Source organism: Salvelinus alpinus, chromosome 4, assembly GCF_045679555.1.
Source record: "Salvelinus alpinus chromosome 4, SLU_Salpinus.1, whole genome shotgun sequence".
NCBI lineage: Eukaryota > Metazoa > Chordata > Actinopteri > Salmoniformes > Salmonidae > Salvelinus > Salvelinus alpinus.
In genome coordinates, this window is record NC_092089.1 from 2,977,954 (window position 1) to 2,999,295 (window position 21,342).

Here is a 21,342-nt window from a genome sequence, read left to right on the forward strand (position 1 = left end):
GTTACACTACTACCAACTACATGTTGCTCAGCCCGGAGTACCTTGGTTACACTACCACCAACTACATGTTGCTCTGCCCGGAGTACCTTGGTTACACTACCACCAACTACATGTTGCTCTGCCTGGAGTACCTTGGTTACACTACCACCAACTACATGTAGCTCTGCCCGGAGTACCTTGGTTACACTACCACCAACTACATGTTGCTCTGCCCGGAGTACCTTGGTTACACTACCACCAACTACATGTTGCTCTGCCTGGAGTACCTTGGTTACACTACCACCAACTACATGTAGCTCTGCCCGGAGTACCTTGGTTACACTACCACCAACTACATGTTGCTCTGCCCGGAGTACCTTGGTTACACTACCACCAACTACATGTAGCTCTGCCTGGATTACCTTGGTTACACTACCACCAACTACATGTTGCTCTGCCCGGTGTACCTTGGTTACATTACCACCAACTACATGTAGCTCTGCCTGGAGTACCTTGGTTACACTACCACCAACTACATGTTGCTCTGCCCGGTGTACCTTGGTTACACTACCACCAACTACATGTAGCTCTGCCTGGAGTACCTTGGTTACACTACCACCAACTACATGTTGCTCTGCCCGGTGTACCTTGGTTACACTACCACCAACTACATGTTGCTCTGCCCGGAGTACCTTGGTTACACTACCACCAACTACATGTAGCTCTGCCTGCAGTACCTTGGTTACACTACTACCAACTACATGTAGCTCTGCCTGGAGTACCTTGGTTACACTACCACCAACTACATGTAGCTCTGCCTGCAGTACCTTGGTTACACTACTACCAACTACATGTTGCTCAGCCCGGAGTACCTTGGTTACACTACCACCAACTACATGTTGCTCTGCCCGGAGTACCTTGGTTACACTACCACCAACTACATGTTGCTCTGCCTGGAGTACCTTGGTTACACTACCACCAACTACATGTAGCTCTGCCCGGAGTACCTTGGTTACACTACCACCAACTACATGTTGCTCTGCCCGGAGTACCTTGGTTACACTACCACCAACTACATGTTGCTCTGCCCGGAGTACCTTGGTTACACTACCACCAACTACATGTTGCTCTGCCTGGAGTACCTTGGTTACACTACCACCAACTACATGTAGCTCTGCCCGGAGTACCTTGGTTACACTACCACCAACTACATGTTGCTCTGCCCGGAGTACCTTGGTTACACTACCACCAACTACATGTTGCTCTGCCCGGTGTACCTTGGTTACACTACCACCAACTACATGTTGCTCTGCCCGGAGTACCTTGGTTACACTATCACCAACTACATGTTGCTCTGCCTGGAGTACCTTGGTTACACTACCACCAACTACATGTAGCTCTGCCTGGAGTACCTTGGTTACACTATCACCAACTACATGTTGCTCTGCCTGGAGTACCTTGGTTACACTACCACCAACTACATGTAGCTCTGCCCGGAGTACCTTGGTTACACTACCACCAACTACATGTAGCTCTGCCCGGAGTACCTTTGTTACTCTACCACCAACTACATGTTGCTCTGCCCGGAGTACCTTGGTTACACTACCACCAACTACATGTTGCTCTGCCTGGAGTACCTTGGTTACACTACCACCAACTACATGTAGCTCTGCCCGGAGTACCTTGGTTACACTACCACCAACTACATGTTGCTCTGCCCGGAGTACCTTGGTTACACTACCACCAACTACATGTTGCTCTGCCCGGAGTACCTTGGTTACACTACCACCAACTACATGTAGCTCTGCCTGGATTACCTTGGTTACACTACCACCAACTACATGTTGCTCTGCCCGGTGTACCTTGGTTACATTACCACCAACTACATGTAGCTCTGCCTGGAGTACCTTGGTTACACTACCACCAACTACATGTTGCTCTGCCCGGTGTACCTTGGTTACACTACCACCAACTACATGTTGCTCTGCCCGGAGTACCTTGGTTACACTACCACCAACTACATGTAGCTCTGCCTGCAGTACCTTGGTTACACTACTACCAACTACATGTAGCTCTGCCTGGAGTACCTTGGTTACACTACCACCAACTACATGTAGCTCTGCCTGCAGTACCTTGGTTACACTACTACCAACTACATGTTGCTCAGCCCGGAGTACCTTGGTTACACTACCACCAACTACATGTTGCTCTGCCCGGAGTACCTTGGTTACACTACCACCAACTACATGTTGCTCTGCCTGGAGTACCTTTGTTACACTACCACCAACTACATGTAGCTCTGCCCGGAGTACCTTGGTTACACTACCACCAACTACATGTTGCTCTGCCCGGAGTACCTTGGTTACACTACCACCAACTACATGTTGCTCTGCCCGGAGTACCTTGATTACACTACCACCAACTACATGTTGCTCTGCCCGGAGTACCTTGGTTACACTACCACCAACTACATGTTGCTCTGCCTGGAGTACCTTGGTTACATTACCACCAACTACATGTTGCTCTGCCCGGTGTACCTTGGTTACACTACCACCAACTACATGTTGCTCTGCCCGGAGTACCTTGGTTACACTACCACCAACTACATGTTGCTCTGCCTGGAGTACCTTGGTTACACTACCACCAACTACATGTAGCTCTGCCCGGAGTACCTTGGTTACACTACCACCAACTACATGTTGCTCTGCCCGGAGTACCTTGGTTACACTACCACCAACTACATGTTGCTCTGCCCGGAGTACCTTGGTTACACTACCACCAACTACATGTTGCTCTGCCCGGAGTACCTTGGTTACACTACCACCAACTACATGTTGCTCTGCCTGGAGTACCTTGGTTACATTACCACCAACTACATGTTGCTCTGCCCGGTGTACCTTGGTTACACTACCACCAACTACATGTAGCTCTGCCTGGAGTACCTTGGTTACACTACCACCAACTACATGTTGCTCTGCCTGGAGTACCTTGGTTACACTACCACCAACTACATGTTGCTCTGCCAGGAGTACCTTGGTTACACTACCACCAACTACATGTTGCTCTGCCCGGAGTACCTTGGTTACACTACCACCAACTACATGTTGCTCTGCCCGGAGTACCTTGGTTACACTACCACCAATTACATGTTGCTCTGCCTGGAGTACCTTGGTTACATTACCACCAACTACATGTAGCTCTGCCTGGAGTACCTTGGTTACACTACCACCAATTACATGTTGCTCTGCCCGGTGTACCTTGGTTACACTACCACCAACTACATGTTGCTCTGCCCGGAGTACCTTGGTTACACTACCACCAACTACATGTAGCTCTGCCTGGAGTACCTTGGTTACACTACTACCAACTACATGTTGCTCTGCCTGGAGTACCTTGGTTACACTACCACCAACTACATGTAGCTCTGCCTGGAGTACCTTGGTTACACTATCACCAACTACATGTTGCTCTGCCTGGAGTACCTTGGTTACACTACCACCAACTACATGTTGCTCTGCCTGGAGTCCCTTGGTTACACTACCAACTACATGTTGCTCTGCCTGGAGTACCTTGGTTACACTACCACCAACTACATTTAGCTCTGCCTGGAGTACCTTGGTTACACTACCACCAACTACATGTAGCTCTGCCTGGAGTACCTTGGTTACACTACCACCAACTACATGTTGCTCTGCCTGGAGTCCCTTGGTTACACTACCACCAACTACATGTTGCTCTGCCTGGAGTCCCTTGGTTACACTACCACCAACTACATGTAGCTCTGCCTGGTGTACCTTGGTTACACTACCACCAACTACATGTTGCTCTGCCTGGAGTACCTTGGTTACACTACCACCAACTACATGTTGCTCTGCCTGGAGTACCTTGGTTACACTACCACCAACTACATGTAGCTCTGCCCGGAGTACCTTGGTTACACTACCACCAACTACATGTTGCTCTGCCCGGAGTACCTTGGTTACACTACCACCAACTACATGTTGCTCTGCCCGGAGTACCTTGGTTACACTACCACCAATTACATGTTGCTCTGCCTGGAGTACCTTGGTTACATTACCACCAACTACATGTAGCTCTGCCTGGAGTACCTTGGTTACACTACCACCAATTACATGTTGCTCTGCCCGGTGTACCTTGGTTACACTACCACCAACTACATGTTGCTCTGCCCGGAGTACCTTGGTTACACTACCACCAACTACATGTAGCTCTGCCTGGAGTACCTTGGTTACACTACTACCAACTACATGTTGCTCTGCCTGGAGTACCTTGGTTACACTACCACCAACTACATGTAGCTCTGCCTGGAGTACCTTGGTTACACTATCACCAACTACATGTTGCTCTGCCTGGAGTACCTTGGTTACACTACCACCAATTACATGTTGCTCTGCCTGGAGTACCTTGGTTACACTACCACCAACTACATGTTGCTCTGCCTGGAGTACCTTGGTTACACTACCACCAACTACATTTAGCTCTGCCTGGAGTACCTTGGTTACACTATCACCAACTACATGTTGCTCTGCCTGGAGTACCTTGGTTACACTACCACCAACTACATGTAGCTCTGCCTGGAGTACCTTGGTTACACTACCACCAACTACATTTAGCTCTGCCTGGAGTACCTTGGTTACACTACCACCAACTACATGTAGCTCTGCCTGGAGTACCTTGGTTACACTACCACCAACTACATGTTGCTCTGCCTGGAGTCCCTTGGTTACACTACCAACTACATGTTGCTCTGCCTGGAGTACCTTGGTTACACTACCACCAACTACATGTTGCTCTGCCTGGAGTCCCTTGGTTACACTACCACCAACTACATGTTGCTCTGCCTGGAGTCCCTTGGTTACACTACCACCAACTACATGTTGCTCTGCCTGGAGTCCCTTGGTTACACTACCAACTACATGTTGCTCTGCCTGGAGTACCTTGGCTACACTACCACCAACTACATTTAGCTCTGCCTGGAGTACCTTGGTTACACTACCACCAACTACATGTAGCTCTGCCTGGAGTACCTTGGTTACACTACCACCAACTACATGTTGCTCTGCCTGGAGTCCCTTGGTTACACTACCACCAACTACATGTTGCTCTGCCTGGAGTCCCTTGGTTACACTACCACCAACTACATGTAGCTCTGCCTGGTGTACCTTGGTTACACTACCACCAACTACATGTAGCTCTGCCCGGAGTACCTTGGTTACACTACCTATACATGTTGCTCTGCCTGGAGTACCTTGGTTACACTACCACCAACTACATGTTGCTCTGCCCGGAGTACCTTGGTTACACTACCACCAACTACATGTAGCTCTGCCCGGAGTACCCCTGAAGTATCCCGTCGTGTGCATTTAGGCAGTAGGCATGGTCATGAATCTTCTTAAGAACCCCCTGTGGATAGGTTATTACCCCTAGGGATCCTGGCACCCCTGGTTGAGCCCCTGTTTTTGTGTGTATTGTTAACAACAAGACTTTCCACTGAGTGGACAAAACATTAAGAACACCTTAATATTTAGTTGACCCCCCCCAGCACCTACTACCATAGTGTACATTGTCAGTGACAGATCCCAGTAAAAATGGCATACATATGTATACCCAAACAAAAATATCCTAGGTGTTGTGTACAAACCATTTATAGACGACTACCATCACCTGCTGGTCACAAATACATTTCCTTCACTACAAATGTGATTATACACTCAGAACAGCATTTTCTAAATAAACTGTCTTTACACAAGTTTGTATTCAAAACTATTTATTTCATTCTGACAAAATGATTTACAAAAACAAAATACTTTTAAATAAACACACAAATTAATATTTACATCATTACTCTACTGGCTCATTTTCCCCAATGAGAACAAAATACTGCACACATCCAAACAGTGAAATAACAGTAAAATAACAGGGCTTCTCCAGCCTGGACTAGGGGAACAGGGGGCTAGCAGTAAGGACCTGGGATAGAGGGTAAGGGGTTTGTTTTAAGAGCAGGCATATCATTTGCTCTGGACCAGAAAATAGCTTGTGTTGTTAAAGCGAATAACTTCCCCCTTCTCCTCTTCTTCCTCCTCCTTCCTCTCTTCTTCCTGTGGGACCGGTTCCCCGTAGACTGGGTGGTCAAAGTTCACGAGGGCATGTCCTTCCTGGGTAGGCAGGGCTGTGACTGGGGGGGAGGGGCAAGCAGGAGAGGAGGAGACGGGACTCAACCTCCACAGTTTAGACATGAACCTCTCCCTGTGCCTGAGAGAGAGAGAGGGCGGGTGGAGGGTGGGGAGAGAGAGGGTGTAGGAAAGAGAAGGAGAAAGGAGGGAGGAAAGGCAGTGTGAGCAGAGAAAGGGAGCAAGACAGAGGGGAAGGTATTTAGATAAATGGTGTTGTGCTTGTTGTTTCTGTAGATGACAAAATTAACAGCTAGTTAATTAACTGATGGTTAATCATGATAACCATAGATATGTACAGGACAGGGTTTAACATAGATTGTTCAGACTGAATACAGTTGTTATCTTAGTGAGGATCAGAGTGGAGGTGAAGAACAGAGGGGAGTGGTTTACCTGTAGAGGTAGGCGGACAACAGAGTGATTGACAGCAGCACACAGGAAGCAACCACCCACAGGACATGAGGCCACACCTCCACATCACCCCGAGACTCAGAGACTGGGAGGGAGAGAGGGAGGGAGGGAGGGAGGGAGGGAGGGAGAGAGGGGAAAACAGAGGGGTTGCGAGGCAGAGGGGAAGGAGCGAGAGAGAGAGGGGGAGGTAGAGAGGGAGGGAGTGGGAGGGAGGGAGAGTGGGAGAGGGATCGAGAGGGAGAGAGAGGGGGAGGGAGGGAGGGAGAGAAAGAGAGAGGAGAAAGGAGAGGGGGAGGGGAGGGGGAGAGAGAGTGCGGGTGAATGATATTAATAAACTGTTACACTATTATACCGACGTGTACAGTGGTACAGTATTTGTGTGAAACTTAAAGAATGGGGTGAGATGAGTTGGCCCAGGTTCTGTGTTTCCTGAAGCACGTTCAGTTGATGAGGTTATGACATTAGCTTCCTGTTATGGCCTTCTGTAAGGTAGGGGGATTTCTGACCTTGAAATATCCCACTTAACTCTCTCTAACACAAACACACTGTAGCTTCAACCAATCGACATACAGTAGCTCTCTGTCCCACGAACCTGATGTCTCTTCTGTCATACCAGAGCCAGAATCTGTGTAGTCTGTGTAGTCCTGCTAGAGAGACAGAATGAGACAATGTGAGAAAGAAAGACAACTAGGACCACTGTGTGTGTGTGTGTGTGTGTGTGTGTGTGTGTGTGTGTGTGTGTGTGTGTGTGTGTGTGTGTGTGTGTGTGTGTGTGTGTGTGTGTGTGTGTGTGTGTGTGTGTGTGTGTGTGTGTGTGTGTGTGTGTTTCTTACCATAACAGGAGAAAGATCGCTGAACGCAGTTGGCACAGGGGCTGTAATAAAGGACATTCACCATGAACCACACAACTGTTCACACGTACACAGCTAACTGGCTAATACTTCCACTAGTGTAGAGGAGTGTGTGTGTGTCTGGCTGGGTACATGAACAGGATCCGTTGAAGGGTAAGGGAGTTGACAGGTACTCTGTAAAGCTCTGTAGAAGGTATCTGTTAAGACTAGAGACCAGAGCAGAAAGGAAGGAACAGGGAGGGGTTGTCATGGCTACCTTTGTCTATGGGCTGGATGGTTCTAGTTAGCCTGTTCCAGGATGATAGTATGGAAGAGTTGAATTAAGCACGTACAGATCTGGTGTGTGTTACCTGTCCAGGTGTTGGCGTAGACAGCCGTGCTCCATTCACTCCAGTGGCCATCAAACTCTTCCTTAGCTCTGAGTTGGATCAGGTACTGTACTCCTGACAACGCATCTGTTATAGTGTAGAACCGGGCTGTGGTGGTCCCTTTTATCTACATGCACACCAACACACCAACACTTTTGTTTTACTATCCTTATTCACATTTAAAATCCTATTTTCCCTAACGCCTAAACCTAACCTTAACCGCAAACCCCCTAACCCTAATTATAACCCTAACCATAAATCTAACCCCTCAGCCTAAAATAGCCGTTTTCCTTGTGGAGACTGGTGAAATGTCCCCACTTGAATTGTCCTTGTTTTACTAACCTTGTGAGGACTTCTGGTCACCACAATGATAGTAAAACCAAAAACACACACAGATGACAAAATAGAAAAAGTAATGTCTGTTTGAGCCAGAACAGAGCAGGCTAAATGAACATGGGTCATTACACAAACACCCAGACGCACACACCAACACACGCATGCGACACCACACACCTGTGTTCCGTGTGGCATGGTGTGGTATCTGAGCTCATAGAGCAGCTCGTGGTAGCGGTCTCTCTCTTTCCAGGAGTGAGGAACAGCCCAGCTCACCCTCAGTCTCTTCTCCTGCCCCTCCACACCCCTCACCACTACTGAGCTGGGGGGGTCTGGCTTAACTACACACAGGGAGGGAGGGAGGGTGAGAAGGTGAGAGAGGGAGAGGAGGAGGAGAATGTTAGCAAGGTGTCTTATTGAGTGGTCTGTTAAACATGCACACAAACCTATACTCACATCACACACACACACACATGCCTGCACGTACGCACACACATCACACACACACATGCACACATACAAACAGACACACACACATGCCTGCACGCACATCACACACACACATGCACACATACAAACAGACACACACGCACATGCCTGCACGCAAGCACACACATCACACACACGCACACATACAAACAGACACACACGCACATGCCTGCACGCACGCACGCACACACATCACACACGCACACACACGCACATGCCTGCACGCACGCACTCATATCACACATACACACACACAGACACACACGCACACACACACACATACACATACACATGCCTTACGCACACAGATATCACACACACTCACTAATGTCCAGAGGTGTGAAGTCTAGGAGAGGGCTGGTGGTGTTGCCAGCAGTGTTGGTGACACACAGGTAGGCCAGGTGTGGCTCTCTACTCTCCTTCTCTTGATGACCTATAGCACACCAACACCGAGACAGCAGGGCGGAGTAGGAACAGTTGACACGAGAGAATGACCCTGATAGACTGAGAGAGATAGTTAGTATTCCACCCACACTGTTCTGTCGGCATCATCTGTATGATAAAGTAAGTAATTTAAGACAAATTAATGAGGAAGAGGAGAAAGAAGAGGGTGATGAGAAAGTGGAGGAAGAAGAGGGTGATGAGGAAGAGGAGAAAGAAGAGTGTGATGGGGAAGAGAAGAAAGAAGGTGATGAGAAAGAGGAGAAGAGGGTGATGAGGAAGAGGAGGAAGAAAAGGGTGATGCGGAAGAGGAGGAAGAAGGAAAAGAAGATGTGTGCTCTCACCCTTTCCGTAGGAGGAGGTAGCACTGAGGGACAGGAGTCACCGGTTGACTGGCTGTCCAATCACAGCGGATCTTACTGCTGGGTGACCTCTTATAGCAGGACAGCTTAGGCCTCTCTGGAGGAACTGAAAGACATTCCAGGGGAAAATGTATCATGTTTGTCCGTTGTTCTTATGTGACCATGAATGTCTGCTGCTGATTCACACTTCACAGAACACATACAGTATGGTTGTCAGCTTCAATGACCAGAGGTGATGAGGTTAGACAGAGAGATGCCATCAGTATAACTCACCTGCCACGCTCACCCTCAGAGAGGAGACCAGTTTGCCCCCGCGGTGGCAGCTGTAGTTCCCAGAGTCACCCACCGCCAGGGAGGGCAGGGTCAGAGTGGCGCCTCTCCTCCCTAACACCACTACTCCTCCTATCAGCGGCCTCCCGTTCAGTCTCCACTGAGACCTCCCTCTCAGCCCCCTCGCCATCCTCCCCCCCTCCTCATCTTCCTCATAGTCATCCTCACTGTCCATCGCATCAGTCCACCGATCAGAGGGCAGCTCAGTGTCAGCCCCTCCCACTCCGCTGTCTCTGGTTGGTTGGAGCGATGTCCCAGTAAGAGGAAATAGTTTCTGTGTATCTGTATGTCCTGGTTGATTGACAGTGTAAAGACTCCACCCTGTATCCCTCTGCTCTCCTCCTCCTCCTTTGTGCTCCTCCTCTGTTACATCTTCCACATTCTTTCCATTCCCTTTGTTAACTTCTCTCACAGTAAGAGGGGTGTGGTCTCCTGCACGAGTGTTCCTGATGACGGTTTTCTCCGTACTGTCTGTCCCGGTATCATCTGTCCAGCTTATGACAGGAGTGTCTGTTACAGTAAGGACAATAGTGTCCTTTCCAGTAGAAAATGTGTCTATTCCATTATCACTGCCGTCTTTTATAGCACTGACTGTAGTTCCATTATCACTGCCGTCTTTTATAGCACTGACTGTAGTTCCGTTAGATGTGGTGTCTGTTGTGGTGCTGACAGTGGTTCCGTTAGATGTGGTGCTGACAGTGGTTCCGTTAGATGTGGTGCTGACAGTGGTTCCGTTAGATGTGGTGTCTGTTGTGGTGCTGACAGTGGTTACGTTAGATGTGGTGTCTGTTGTGGTGCTGACAGTGGTTCCGTTAGATGTGGTGTCTGTTGTGGTGCTGACAGTGGTTCCGTTAGATGTGGTGTCTGTTGTGGTGCTGACAGTGGTTCCGTTAGATGTGGTGTCTGTTGTGGTGCTGACAGTGGTTCCGTTAGATGTGGTGTCTGTTGTGGTGCTGACAGTGGTGGGTGGTACTCCGGTAATGACACTGGTGTGTTCGGCCCTGTTAACCATCACCTCCAGCCCGTTCACCTCCACCTGACCACTACAGGCCAAGACCAAAACGCTGCCTGGGGACAACACCAGCACCCTGGGAGGGGGGTCTGGAGGGAGAGAGAAAGACATGAGTCAATACTGTACAGAGACACAGACATGGAAACACATGCAGGCATGCATGCACCCTTATACACACACACACACACACACACACACACACACACACACACACACACACACACACACACACACACACACACACACACACACACACACACACACACACACACACACACACACACACACACACACACACACACACACACACACACGTTGAGGGGTATAGGTTGTGGTTGACTGGGAAGTACAGATAAACTGAGAGAACACATTGCATAACTGTTCACCAACCCCTCTCTCACTTCCTCTTTCAACACATCCCTTCTTCCCACCTCTTTCTCTCTTTCTCTTTCCCTTTCTCAAAGTCTATCTCTCTTTCATCTCCTCTCAGTATTTATCTTCTCTCAGCCTGTCTCTTCTTTAACAAACTCTCTTTCTCTCTCACCCTGTATGTTATTCTGTTTTTCTCTCCTCCCCTATCCCTCTCTCCCACCATTAAAGCTCCGTCACAGAGCTACAAAACATTTGTCTAAATGTTTACTGATTAACATTCTTTACTAAAAATAAACAAATAGTATAACAATCTCTCTGTCTGTGGACCCAACCTCCATAAAGCTGCTGTCACTAGACATTCTCTATAAAGACCGGCAAAAGCCAAACTGGTGACACCAGCTGATAATGTGAAGGAAACCCTGTAGAAACAGAATTATTTAAGGGTTTTGACAAATCTGTGGCTAGTTAGTTTACCCTTGGGTCTGAGTAAACACGATTGGCTCCAGCCTTGACAATGTTGGCCTAATGCCAATACTGTTCCCAGGACCCTGGACTTTCAAACTTATAGTCTCATGTTTAGAAAATAGTATATTTTTGTATATCATTTACAAGTGATATCCAGAGCATTCGGAAATTATTCAGACCCCTTCACCTTTTCCACATTTTGTTACTTTACACCCTTACTCTAAAATGGATTATATATTTTTTAAATCCTTCACTTTTTCCACATTTTATTATGTTACAGCCTTATTCTAAAATGGATTAAAACATTAAAATCCTCATCAATCTACACACAATATCCCATAATGACAAAGCAAATTTTCTAATTTATAGAAATGTTTTTTTTTAATATTACATTTACATACAGTTGAAGTCGGAAGTTTACATACACCTTAGACAAATACATTTATCACAATTAATGATATTTAATCCTCGTAAAAAGTCCCTGTTTTAGGTCAGTTGGGATCATCACTTTATTTTAAGAATGTGAAATGTCAGAATAATAGTAGAGAGAATGATTTATTTCAGCATTGATTTCTTTCATCACATTCCCAGTGGGTCAGAATTTTACATACACTCAATTAGTATTTGTTGGCATTGCCTTTAAATTGTTTCACTTGGGTCAAACATTTCGGGTAGCCTTCCACAAGCTTCCCACAATAAGTTGGGTGAATTTTGGCCCATTCCTCCTGACAGAGCTTGTGTAACTGAGTCAGGTTTGTTGGCCTCCTTGCTCGAACACGCTTTTTCAGTTCTGACCACAAAATTTCTATGGGATTGAGGTCAGGGCTTTGTGATGGCCACTCCAATACCTTGACTTTGTTGTCCTTAAGCCATTTTGCCACAACTTTGGAAGTATGCTTGGGGTCATTGTCCATTTGGAAGACCCATTTGCGACCAAGCTTTAACTTCCTGACTGATGTCTTGAGATTTTGCTTCAATATATCCACATCATTTTCCTGCCTCATGATGCCATCTATTTTGTGAAGTGCACCAGTCTCTCCTGCAGCAAATACCCCCACAACATGATGCTGCCACCCCCGTGCTTCACGGTTGGGATGGTGTTCTTCGCTTGCAAGCCTCCCACTTTTTCCTCCAAACATAATGATGGTCATTATGGCCAAACAGTTATATTTTTGTTTCATTAGACCGGAGGACATTTCTCCAAAAAGTACGATCTTTGTCCCCATGTGCAGTTGCAAACCGTAGTCTGGCTTTTTTATGGGGGGTTTGGAGCAGTGGCTTCTTCCTTGCTGAGCGGACTTTCAGGTTATGTCGATATAGGACTAGTTTTACTGTGGATATAGAAACTTCTGTACCTGTTTCCGCCAGCATCTTCACAACGTCCTTTTCTGTTGTTCTGCGATTGATTTGCACTTTTAGCACCAAAGTACGTTCCTCTCAAGGAGACAGAAAATGTCTCCTTCCTGAGCGGTATGACGTCTGCGTGGTCCCATGGTGTTTATACTTGTGTAGTATTGTTTGTACAGATGAATGTGGTACCTTAAGGTGTTTGGAAATTGCTCCTAAGGATGAACCAGACTTGTGAAGGTCTACAATGTTTTTTCTGAGGTCTTGGCTGATTTCATTTGATTTTCCCATGATGTCAAGCAAAGAGGCACTGAGTTTGAAGGTAGGCCTTGAAATACATCCACAGGTACACCTCCAATTGACTCAAATGATGTCAATTAGCCTATCACAAGCTTCTAAAGCCATGACATAATTTTCTGGAATTTTCCAATCTGTTTAAAGGCACAATCAACTTAGTGTATGTAAACTTCTGACCCACTGGAGTTGTGATACAGTGAATTATATGTGAAATAATCTGTCTGTAAACAATTGTTGGAAAAATTACTTGTGTCGTGCACAAAGTAGATGTCTGAAACTGACTTACCAAAACTATAGTTTGTTAACAAGAAATTTGTGGAGTGGTTGAAAAACAAGTTTTAATAACTCCAACCTAAGTATATGTAAACTTCTGACTTCAACTGTAAGTATTCAGACCATTTACTCAGTACTTTGTTGAAGCACCTTTGGCTGTGATTACAGCCGAGAGTCTTCTTGGGTATGACGCTTCAAGCTTGGTACACATGTATTTGGGGAGTTTCTCCCATTCTTCTCTGCAGATCCTCTCAAGCTCTGTCAGGTTGGATGGGTATTGTTGCTGCACAGCTATTTTCAAGTCTCTCCAGAGATGTTGGATCGGGTCCAGGCTCTGGATGGGCCTTTCAAAGACATTCAGAGACTCGTCCCGAAGCGCCTCCTGCGTTCTCTTGGCTGTGTGCTTAGGGTCGTTGTCCTGTTGGAAGATGAACCTTCGCCCCAGTCTGAGGTCCTGAGCGCTCTGGAGACGGTTTTCATCAAGGATCTCTATGTACTTTGCTCCGTTCATCTTTCCCTCGATCTTGACTAGTCTTTCCATCCCTGCCACTGAAAAACATCCCCACAGCATGATGCTGCCACCACCATGCTTTACTGTAGGGATGGTGTCAGGTTTCCTCCAGACGTGACGCTTGGCATTCAGGCCAAAGAGTTCAATCTTGGTTTCATCAGACCAGAGAATCTTGTTTCTCATGGTCTGAGAGTCCTTTAGGTGCCTTTTGACAAACCCCAAGCGGCCTATCATGTGCCTTTTACTGAGGAGTGGATTCCATTTGGACCACTCTACCATAAAGACCTGATTGCTGGAGTGCTGCAGAGATGGTTGTCCTTCTGGAAGGTTCTCCCATCTCCACAGAGGAACTCTGGAGCTCTGTCAGAGTGACCATCGGGTTCTTGGTCACCTCCCTGACGAAGGCACTTCTCCCCCAATTGTTCAGTTTGGCCGGGCAGCCAGCTCTAGGAAGAGTCTTGGTGGTTCCAAACTTCTTCCGTTAAAGAATGATGAAGGCCACTGTGTTCTTGAGGACCATTAATGCTGCAGATTTTTTTTTGTACCCTTCCCCAGATCTGTGCATCGACACAGTCTTGTCTCGGAGCTCTACGGACAATTCCTTCGACCTCATGGCTTGGTTTTTGCTCTGACATGCACTGTCAGCTGTGGGACCTTATATAGACAGGTGTGTGCCTTTCCAAATCATAAACAATCAATGGAATCTACCACAGGTGTACTCCAATGAAGTTGTAGAAACATCTCAAGAACGATCAATGGAAACAGAATGCACCTGAGCTCAATTCCGAGTCTCATAACAAAGGGTATGAATACATATGTAAATAAGACATTTCTGTTTTTTATATTTAATCAATTTGCTAAAATGTCTAAAAACGTGTTTTCCATTTGTCATTATGGAGTGTTGTGTATAGATTGATAAGGACATATATATATATTTGACAATAAGGCTGTAACTTAACAAAACATGGGAAAAGGGAAGGGGTCTGAATACCTTCCGAATGCACCGTACGTTTGTAAGAGAAAGCTTTTCAATTGGCATCTCTCCCCCTGTTTTCAGTCACAGGTGGGGACAGTGCAGGAGGTGGGCTCATGAGTTGTGCTCCAGTTTGACTGAGGATAGCTTTATTTGTGACCTATGTACAAATTAGAATTGTGCACACCAGAGCATAATAGAGTTGCCACATCAATGTTACAATGAGTTAATTAGTTAAGATATTAAATGTTATATTCCAATGTAATTTAATGTTATTAGTTATATTCCATTCCAATATTATATTCCAATGAATATATTTGTTTTATGAATTAAAAACAACTATTGAAAACCGTTTGCTCCTGAATGTCATTGTAAAGACTGCTGGGATTTAAAATCTTGCATTATTTAAATCATATTTAGTGTAGTTGTACATAATGGATGGTCTGGATAAGGAACCACACAGAAAGAACAAAGAAAATGAATGTGCAGGTGAGTTAAATAGAGAACTTTACATCAAATCTCCTTATAGTGCGGATATTAATGGTGATATGCGCAACACGACCCCCCCCCCCCCCATATTTTATTTAAATCATTAACACAAGACAACTAAACTTAGCTTTTGAGTATTACTTACCAAATCATTTCTATATAAAACTGATTAAATGGATTTTAACACACTTGTGTGAAACCCTATGTCATAATCTTCTACCGGGGTAACTGGTGTCCCCGGGGGCCAGTAGTCTAGTACTTTTTAAGATCCCTTTTCTAAAAACAATATTAAATTAAATAACAAACAAGTGTAAACTGTAGCCATTTATAGTTTATTCCCCTAAACATGACCTTCATCCACATACCATTTATTTTCTCTCAGAACATAGCTTTTTTTGTGTCAGCAATTAGACATTGTTCTTAGGGGGGGCCTAGTTACCCCCTAGTACCCTATCTCTGTAAAATGTCAACAGAGCACTGAGCTTACCAAAAGCTTTTTATTTTCAAAGCCTTTTACATGTAATTCAGCTCATGTCATGTTAATTTAGCTTTTTGAGACTAGCAGAAACAGCTTTGCAGATGACCACCACAACATGTAAAATCCTCAATAGTCCATATGAGAAAGCAACACCGCTCTGTCAACAGAGTTCTATATTTAGGTTACGAAATCCAACTTTTTGGATATAATGCTAATGATACACTATATATACAAAAGTATGTGGGCACCCCTTCAAATTAGTGGATTCGGCTATTTCAGCCACACCTGTTTCTGACAGGTGTATAAAATCGAGCACACAGCCATGCAATCTCCATAGACAAACATTGGCAGTAGAATAGCCTTACTGAAGAGCTCAGTGACTTTCACTGTCATAGGATTCCCCCTTTCCAACAAGTTAGTTCATCAAATTTCTGCCCTGATAGAGCTTCCCTGGACAACTGTAAGTGCTGTTATTGTGAAGTGGAAACCCCATTTCCATCTGTTTATCCAGAAATCAAAGCCTTTACTTATGCCAAAATTTTAAGATGGAACATTTAAGAAAAATGCATCCATGCCTTTATTTCCCCCAAAATATAAACTCGTAGTTTTCATTTGACATGCTCCAAATATCTAATTTGATAACTCCATGGGGACTTTCCCATGAAAATGCCCCTTCTTAAAATGTATTTTATGACATAAGGAAAGTGACATTTCATCACCATAGCGCGTTCCCCCGTTCAGGGCAGAGTGGGTGGACACCCTAAACATAACTGAAAATAAAATTTGCCTATAGGCATGAAACACAATCTATTAAATATTTGATTGCTATAATCCAGTAATAAAATAAACCTACCTCTCCGTGGACAGGTCCCGTCCAGAAAGCAGTGGACTGTCAGCGCAGACAGGAGAACCCTCAGCCTGATCCACGATGGCATCTTTACGCGTCTTTAATACGAGTCATCTCTCTGTGTCGGTAAATCCAATCACACCGTATCAGTAGACGAGGTTATAAAGCTGCTCCCTTTCAGACATCAATCAACACTCATTTGAAACGCAGAAAAAAACGTTATACAAGTCGGCCCTGTTCCCGTACAAGCTCTCCAGACTACCTCTCCGCTGGCCTGGGTCTGGGCTGCCTTTATGAGCAGCTGTTGATTTACATAACTCAAATAGATCAGACCACCTTCTGTGTTTTAATAAAATAACAGAAGCGAAGACATCACCAGGGGCATATTCATCACGCCGAATCTTTTGCAGAAACGTTGCAAACGACGAAACGGGAAGGGACCTACATGAATTTGTCCTAATAGCCTAAGACCACCCCCTCACACACCCACCCCCAACGGGCTCTTTTCAATCCGTACACACACACACACACACACACACACACGCGCTGTATATGAACTCACATATACACCCACCCAACGTGCTCTTTTCAATCCGTATCTGGGAAATTCAGTTTTACAGCGTGATTGAAATTTCAAGGTAATGCTCCCGCTTTAGCGGAGACTGTATTCACGATAAACGCTGCATGTCGGCTCAATCGGAAATTACCATTATTGTTTTGTTTATTATTATTGTTGTTTATTGTTTATCCCGCAATATGTAACGATACAGAGAGAATATATCCCTAAATCTCAGTTTCTTCTGGTCAGACAACATGAACTCTCAGAAATCGGACATTGCGAAAGTACAGATAGTGTCGTGTCCATGTGTCAAACTCCTTTCCAGATAAAACTGTCCATGTTTGAAGGGCGAAAGGCCAGAAGCACTTTTGCGGGGCCAGCGCGCTGGGGAGAGTATGTGACAAAACAAACACTAGGTTTACGTAGTACACTGCTTTTTCAGGAGATTGAGCAAACATTTAGTGGTAATCTTGGCATGTCCTAATGCCATGGTCAGTAATAATAATCTGCTTCTCTGAAGGCCACGTTCACCTTGTTGTGCTCTTTTGGTTTTGGAGATAAGGCCCGGGTTGCGGTTAAGAACATTGAGACAAACGTCTGTAAAAAGTGCTATAAATAGGTTAGATTGATTGTTTCCCTTATTATAAACATTATTCCCCGTACAGTCACACTACAAATGAAATCATACTTTGATGTCAACTGTAAATAATTATATTTCAGTTGACACTTCCTCTTTGGATTGACAAAGACTTGAGTAACTTTCTTAACTTGAACGTTCTCACTGAAACCCAACATCAACCTGCTGTATATATCTATAACACCAGTGCTTGAAGTGGACTGAAATTGGTGACCGTACTAATTTGGGGTGCAACTACTGATAATAATTATGTGTCACTGGCAGAACGCCATAATATTTTAAAGCAAAACTCTGTAAGAGGTGCCAAAACTCAAAACAGTAACGTTAATACATTTGAGGTGCGATACTCAGTACTAGTGCGTTCTGGCCCAATTCAAGCACGTTATAACACGTTGCAACACAATCTCACTCAACTCGTGCAAATATGTACAAAAAATATTTAAGCAGATTTTGTGTGTTTTTGTGAATATTTGTGTGTCTTAATTCGTGTGAAAAGACACATTTTTGTGCATCTTCATTCATAGGAAAATACATTTTTGGGGGGCAAACCTAGGAACAATATTTTGAAAGTTATTAGAGCATTTTTAAAATGTATTTTCACACAAATTAAGCCACGTAAAAACGCACAAAATCTGCTGAAACACTTTTTTGTACATATTTGCACAAATTGAGTGTGATATTGTGTTGCACTGACTTACAGGTGGTTTGATCCCTCTACAGCAGGGAGAGACAGGTCCAGCAGAGACTGCTTGTGCTGCTTTCACCCTATAATCTTTCTAACCAGAGGCTGTATGCTGTAGAACAGTGGTATTCAAACTTGTTCAGCTGGGACCCCATTTTGTCCGGACACAATTTCTGGGGAAGCCATTTTTCTTCACATACAATAATCAGTGCTCTTAATTTTTTGTTTCTAAAAATATATTGTTTTTTTGCTGCGATCCAAATGCAGTTCACTCGCGACCCAGACTTTGAATACCACTGCTGCAGAGTACAACAGCTGCCTCATCTGGTTTCACCCTATATCTTTCTAACCAGAAGCTGTATGCTGTAGAGTACAACAGCTGTCTCACCTAGTTTCACCCTATATCTTTCTAACCAGAAGCTGTATGCTGTAGAGTACAACAGCTGCCTCATCTGGTCTCACCCTATATCTTTCTAACCAGAAGCTGTATGCTGTAGAGTACAACAGCTGCCTCATCTGGTTTCACCCTATATCTTTCTAACCAGAAGCTGTATGCTGTAGAGTACAACAGCTGCCTCATCTGGTTTCACCCTATATCTTTCTAACCAGAAGCTGTATGCTGTAGAGTACAACAGCTGCCTCATCTGGTTTCACCCTATATCTTTCTAACCAGAAGCTGTATGCTGTAGAGTACAACAGCTGTCTCACCTAGTTTCACCCTATATCTTTCTAACCAGAAGCTGTATGCTGTAGAGTACAACAGTGAAAGCATCATTCCAGTGGCCCTGGAGGACTGGGTTTGTTTGCCCCTGCTGTATAGAAGGAGTATGTTACATGATGACATGCCTAGTAGAGGGATGAATTGGGTTGATCATCATTACTGTGGATTTATTAAGGCTTAATAACAATATCCCTGATCCCTCCCTCCCAAGCCTCCATTCATTAACACGTTCTCCTGTTCCTAGACCAGCTCAGTCTCTAGGTAACTACAGGTTACTGTCTGACTGCATAAGCACATATTAGCATACTTTTCCCACACACTCAGTCCGCCCTAAAGCAACATGGACGCCATAGAGCAACATGGAGGTCCAGGTTTTTGTTAGAAGTCCATCTCCTCTCTCTTAAGCCCAGTACAGGTAGGGCTCAGAGTCTGAGATATAACTGTAGTTCTGTCTGTGGGCCCAGCAGCAGGTCACCAATATGGTGCAGTGGAGGAGAATGAGGAAGAACATGATGAAGAGGAGTCTTGCTGTGTCCTGTAAGGTTAAAATGGCGTTCTCACTGAGAACTATAGTGAACACAGAAACTCTGCCCATGAACTTATAATGACATATACTACAACATTCCAGCAAGGACAGCATCCTGCATTCTTCAGTCATTGGTTGGCTGACTGAACCCCTCAGTGTCCTGCCAAGTTATTGGCTAAAACAACAGACGGACTATGTATGTGAAAATGTCAGTCAGACAGACAATCAGGCAGACAGATAGAGAATGTACAGTAGTATGTACCCATAAGAGTGTAGGATCGTGCAGCCTGTCTGGTTTGACTAAGCCTTTGGGCATGGTGACAGCAATATGTAATCATGAATACAAACACCAGGACCACTGATAAGGTTCCAGAGACATTCCTCATACAGACTGTACAGGTTAGAGGGACAGCTCTACACTACTGCATTGGTTTACACTGTGTCATACATTATTAGAGAAGGTAGACAGCATTACTTGGCCTATTAAAGACATGTTTATGATTGGTTAACAGCTGGATACAGACAGGTGTATTGGAGTACTATGTCTAACAACAGCTGATCATAAAAACCACTCATTCTGCAATTTCATCTCAATTCACCACCTTTCTGACGATCAAATGAATCTCTCTTCTGTCATAAAGACTCAATTCACCACCTTTCTGACGATCAAATTATCCTCTCTTCTGTCATAAAGACTCAATTCACCACCTTTCTGACGATCAAATTAATCTCTCTTCTGTCATAAAGACTCAATTCAATACTTTGTTTTGAACCAATCTGATATGATGTTATGACATATGATCCATTGTATAAATAGTATAGTCATGTCTGAACCACAGCGTTGTTGTTGGAGCGGGGTTTCTCTCCGGATCCCTGTGGTACCAAGCTCTTCAGCAGACGGTTACATCATTTGCATGAAGAAGTGCTTCTTTCAGCCTGCCTCATTGGTTGAAGAAGACAGAGAAGTGGGTTGTGGGTAATCTGAACATGTCTATCACAACTACCACACACTATCTTTCAGACGGATACATATATGTACCAACCCTATTGCAACGACAGTGTCATACAAATGCCCGTGTGTGTTGATGGGTGTGTATGCCTTCCGCCTACAATGGCTGCCACTTTGGATCTCTTCCTAACCCAGGGTGAGTGCCATTCCAACTTCAGTATTACAAACTTCCAAATGTAGTATTTCTTCACGTATTCCAAGAGAATCCAGTGGGATATGACAGCCTGTCCTTCTTCTTTCTATCATCTGTCCATCTGCCTGTCCGTCTCACACGGTGTGGTTGGTTTCCTTGGGAACAAGGGGAGGTCCCGGGCTGCTGGTTCCGCTGGTGCGAGAGGCGCCCCCCCTCCAACCAAATAGAGCATCCTGCAGGACAGGTGGAACAGACG

At 45.2% G+C, this 21,342-nt stretch overlaps 2 protein-coding genes across 4 annotated transcripts in view; both read right to left on the reverse strand.

Annotated features, from left to right (window-relative positions):
- Positions 1–5,750: 5,750 nt before the first annotated feature.
- On the reverse strand, positions 5,751–17,287 carry LOC139572757 (uncharacterized). 2 transcript variants are annotated; one of them, XM_071395510.1, is made up of 10 exons: positions 16,826–17,287; positions 9,699–10,856; positions 9,408–9,531; positions 8,948–9,126; positions 8,314–8,474; positions 7,783–7,927; positions 7,415–7,455; positions 7,174–7,225; positions 6,564–6,666; positions 5,751–6,252 (listed from the first exon to the last, which is right to left on the reverse strand). In XM_071395510.1, the coding sequence occupies exons 1-10, from the start codon at positions 16,905–16,907 to the stop codon at positions 6,009–6,011; spliced, it is 2,289 nt and encodes a 762-aa protein (XP_071251611.1). In that variant the 5' UTR covers positions 16,908–17,287; the 3' UTR covers positions 5,751–6,008. The 2 variants fall into 2 exon arrangements, with proteins under 2 accessions (XP_071251611.1, XP_071251610.1); XM_071395509.1 differs by having other exon boundaries at positions 7,174–7,228.
- Positions 17,288–19,568: 2,281 nt separating this feature from the next.
- The window catches only part of LOC139572756 (phospholipid-transporting ATPase ID-like), a 110,669-nt gene continuing 108,895 nt past the window's right edge, over positions 19,569–21,342 (reverse strand). For both annotated transcript variants that reach the window (XM_071395508.1, XM_071395507.1), the window contains one exon: positions 19,569–21,319. In XM_071395508.1, coding sequence (XP_071251609.1) covers positions 21,221–21,319 — 99 coding nt within the window. In that variant the 3' untranslated portion in view covers positions 19,569–21,220. The remainder of the gene's footprint in view (positions 21,320–21,342) is intronic.

Excerpts from the sequence above, each read along its gene's own strand:
- LOC139572757 (XM_071395509.1), bottom strand. The coding sequence starts at position 16,907 with ATGCCATCGTGGATCAGGCTGAGGGTTCTCCTGTCTGCGCTGACAGTC. Across the intron at positions 7,928-8,313 it reads CCATGCCACACGGAACACAG|ATAAAAGGGACCACCACAGC; the intron begins GTGTGTGGTGTC and ends GTGTGCATGTAG. Across the intron at positions 6,253-6,563 it reads TTGTCCGCCTACCTCTACAG|GCACAGGGAGAGGTTCATGT; the intron begins GTAAACCACTCC and ends TCTCTCTCTCAG.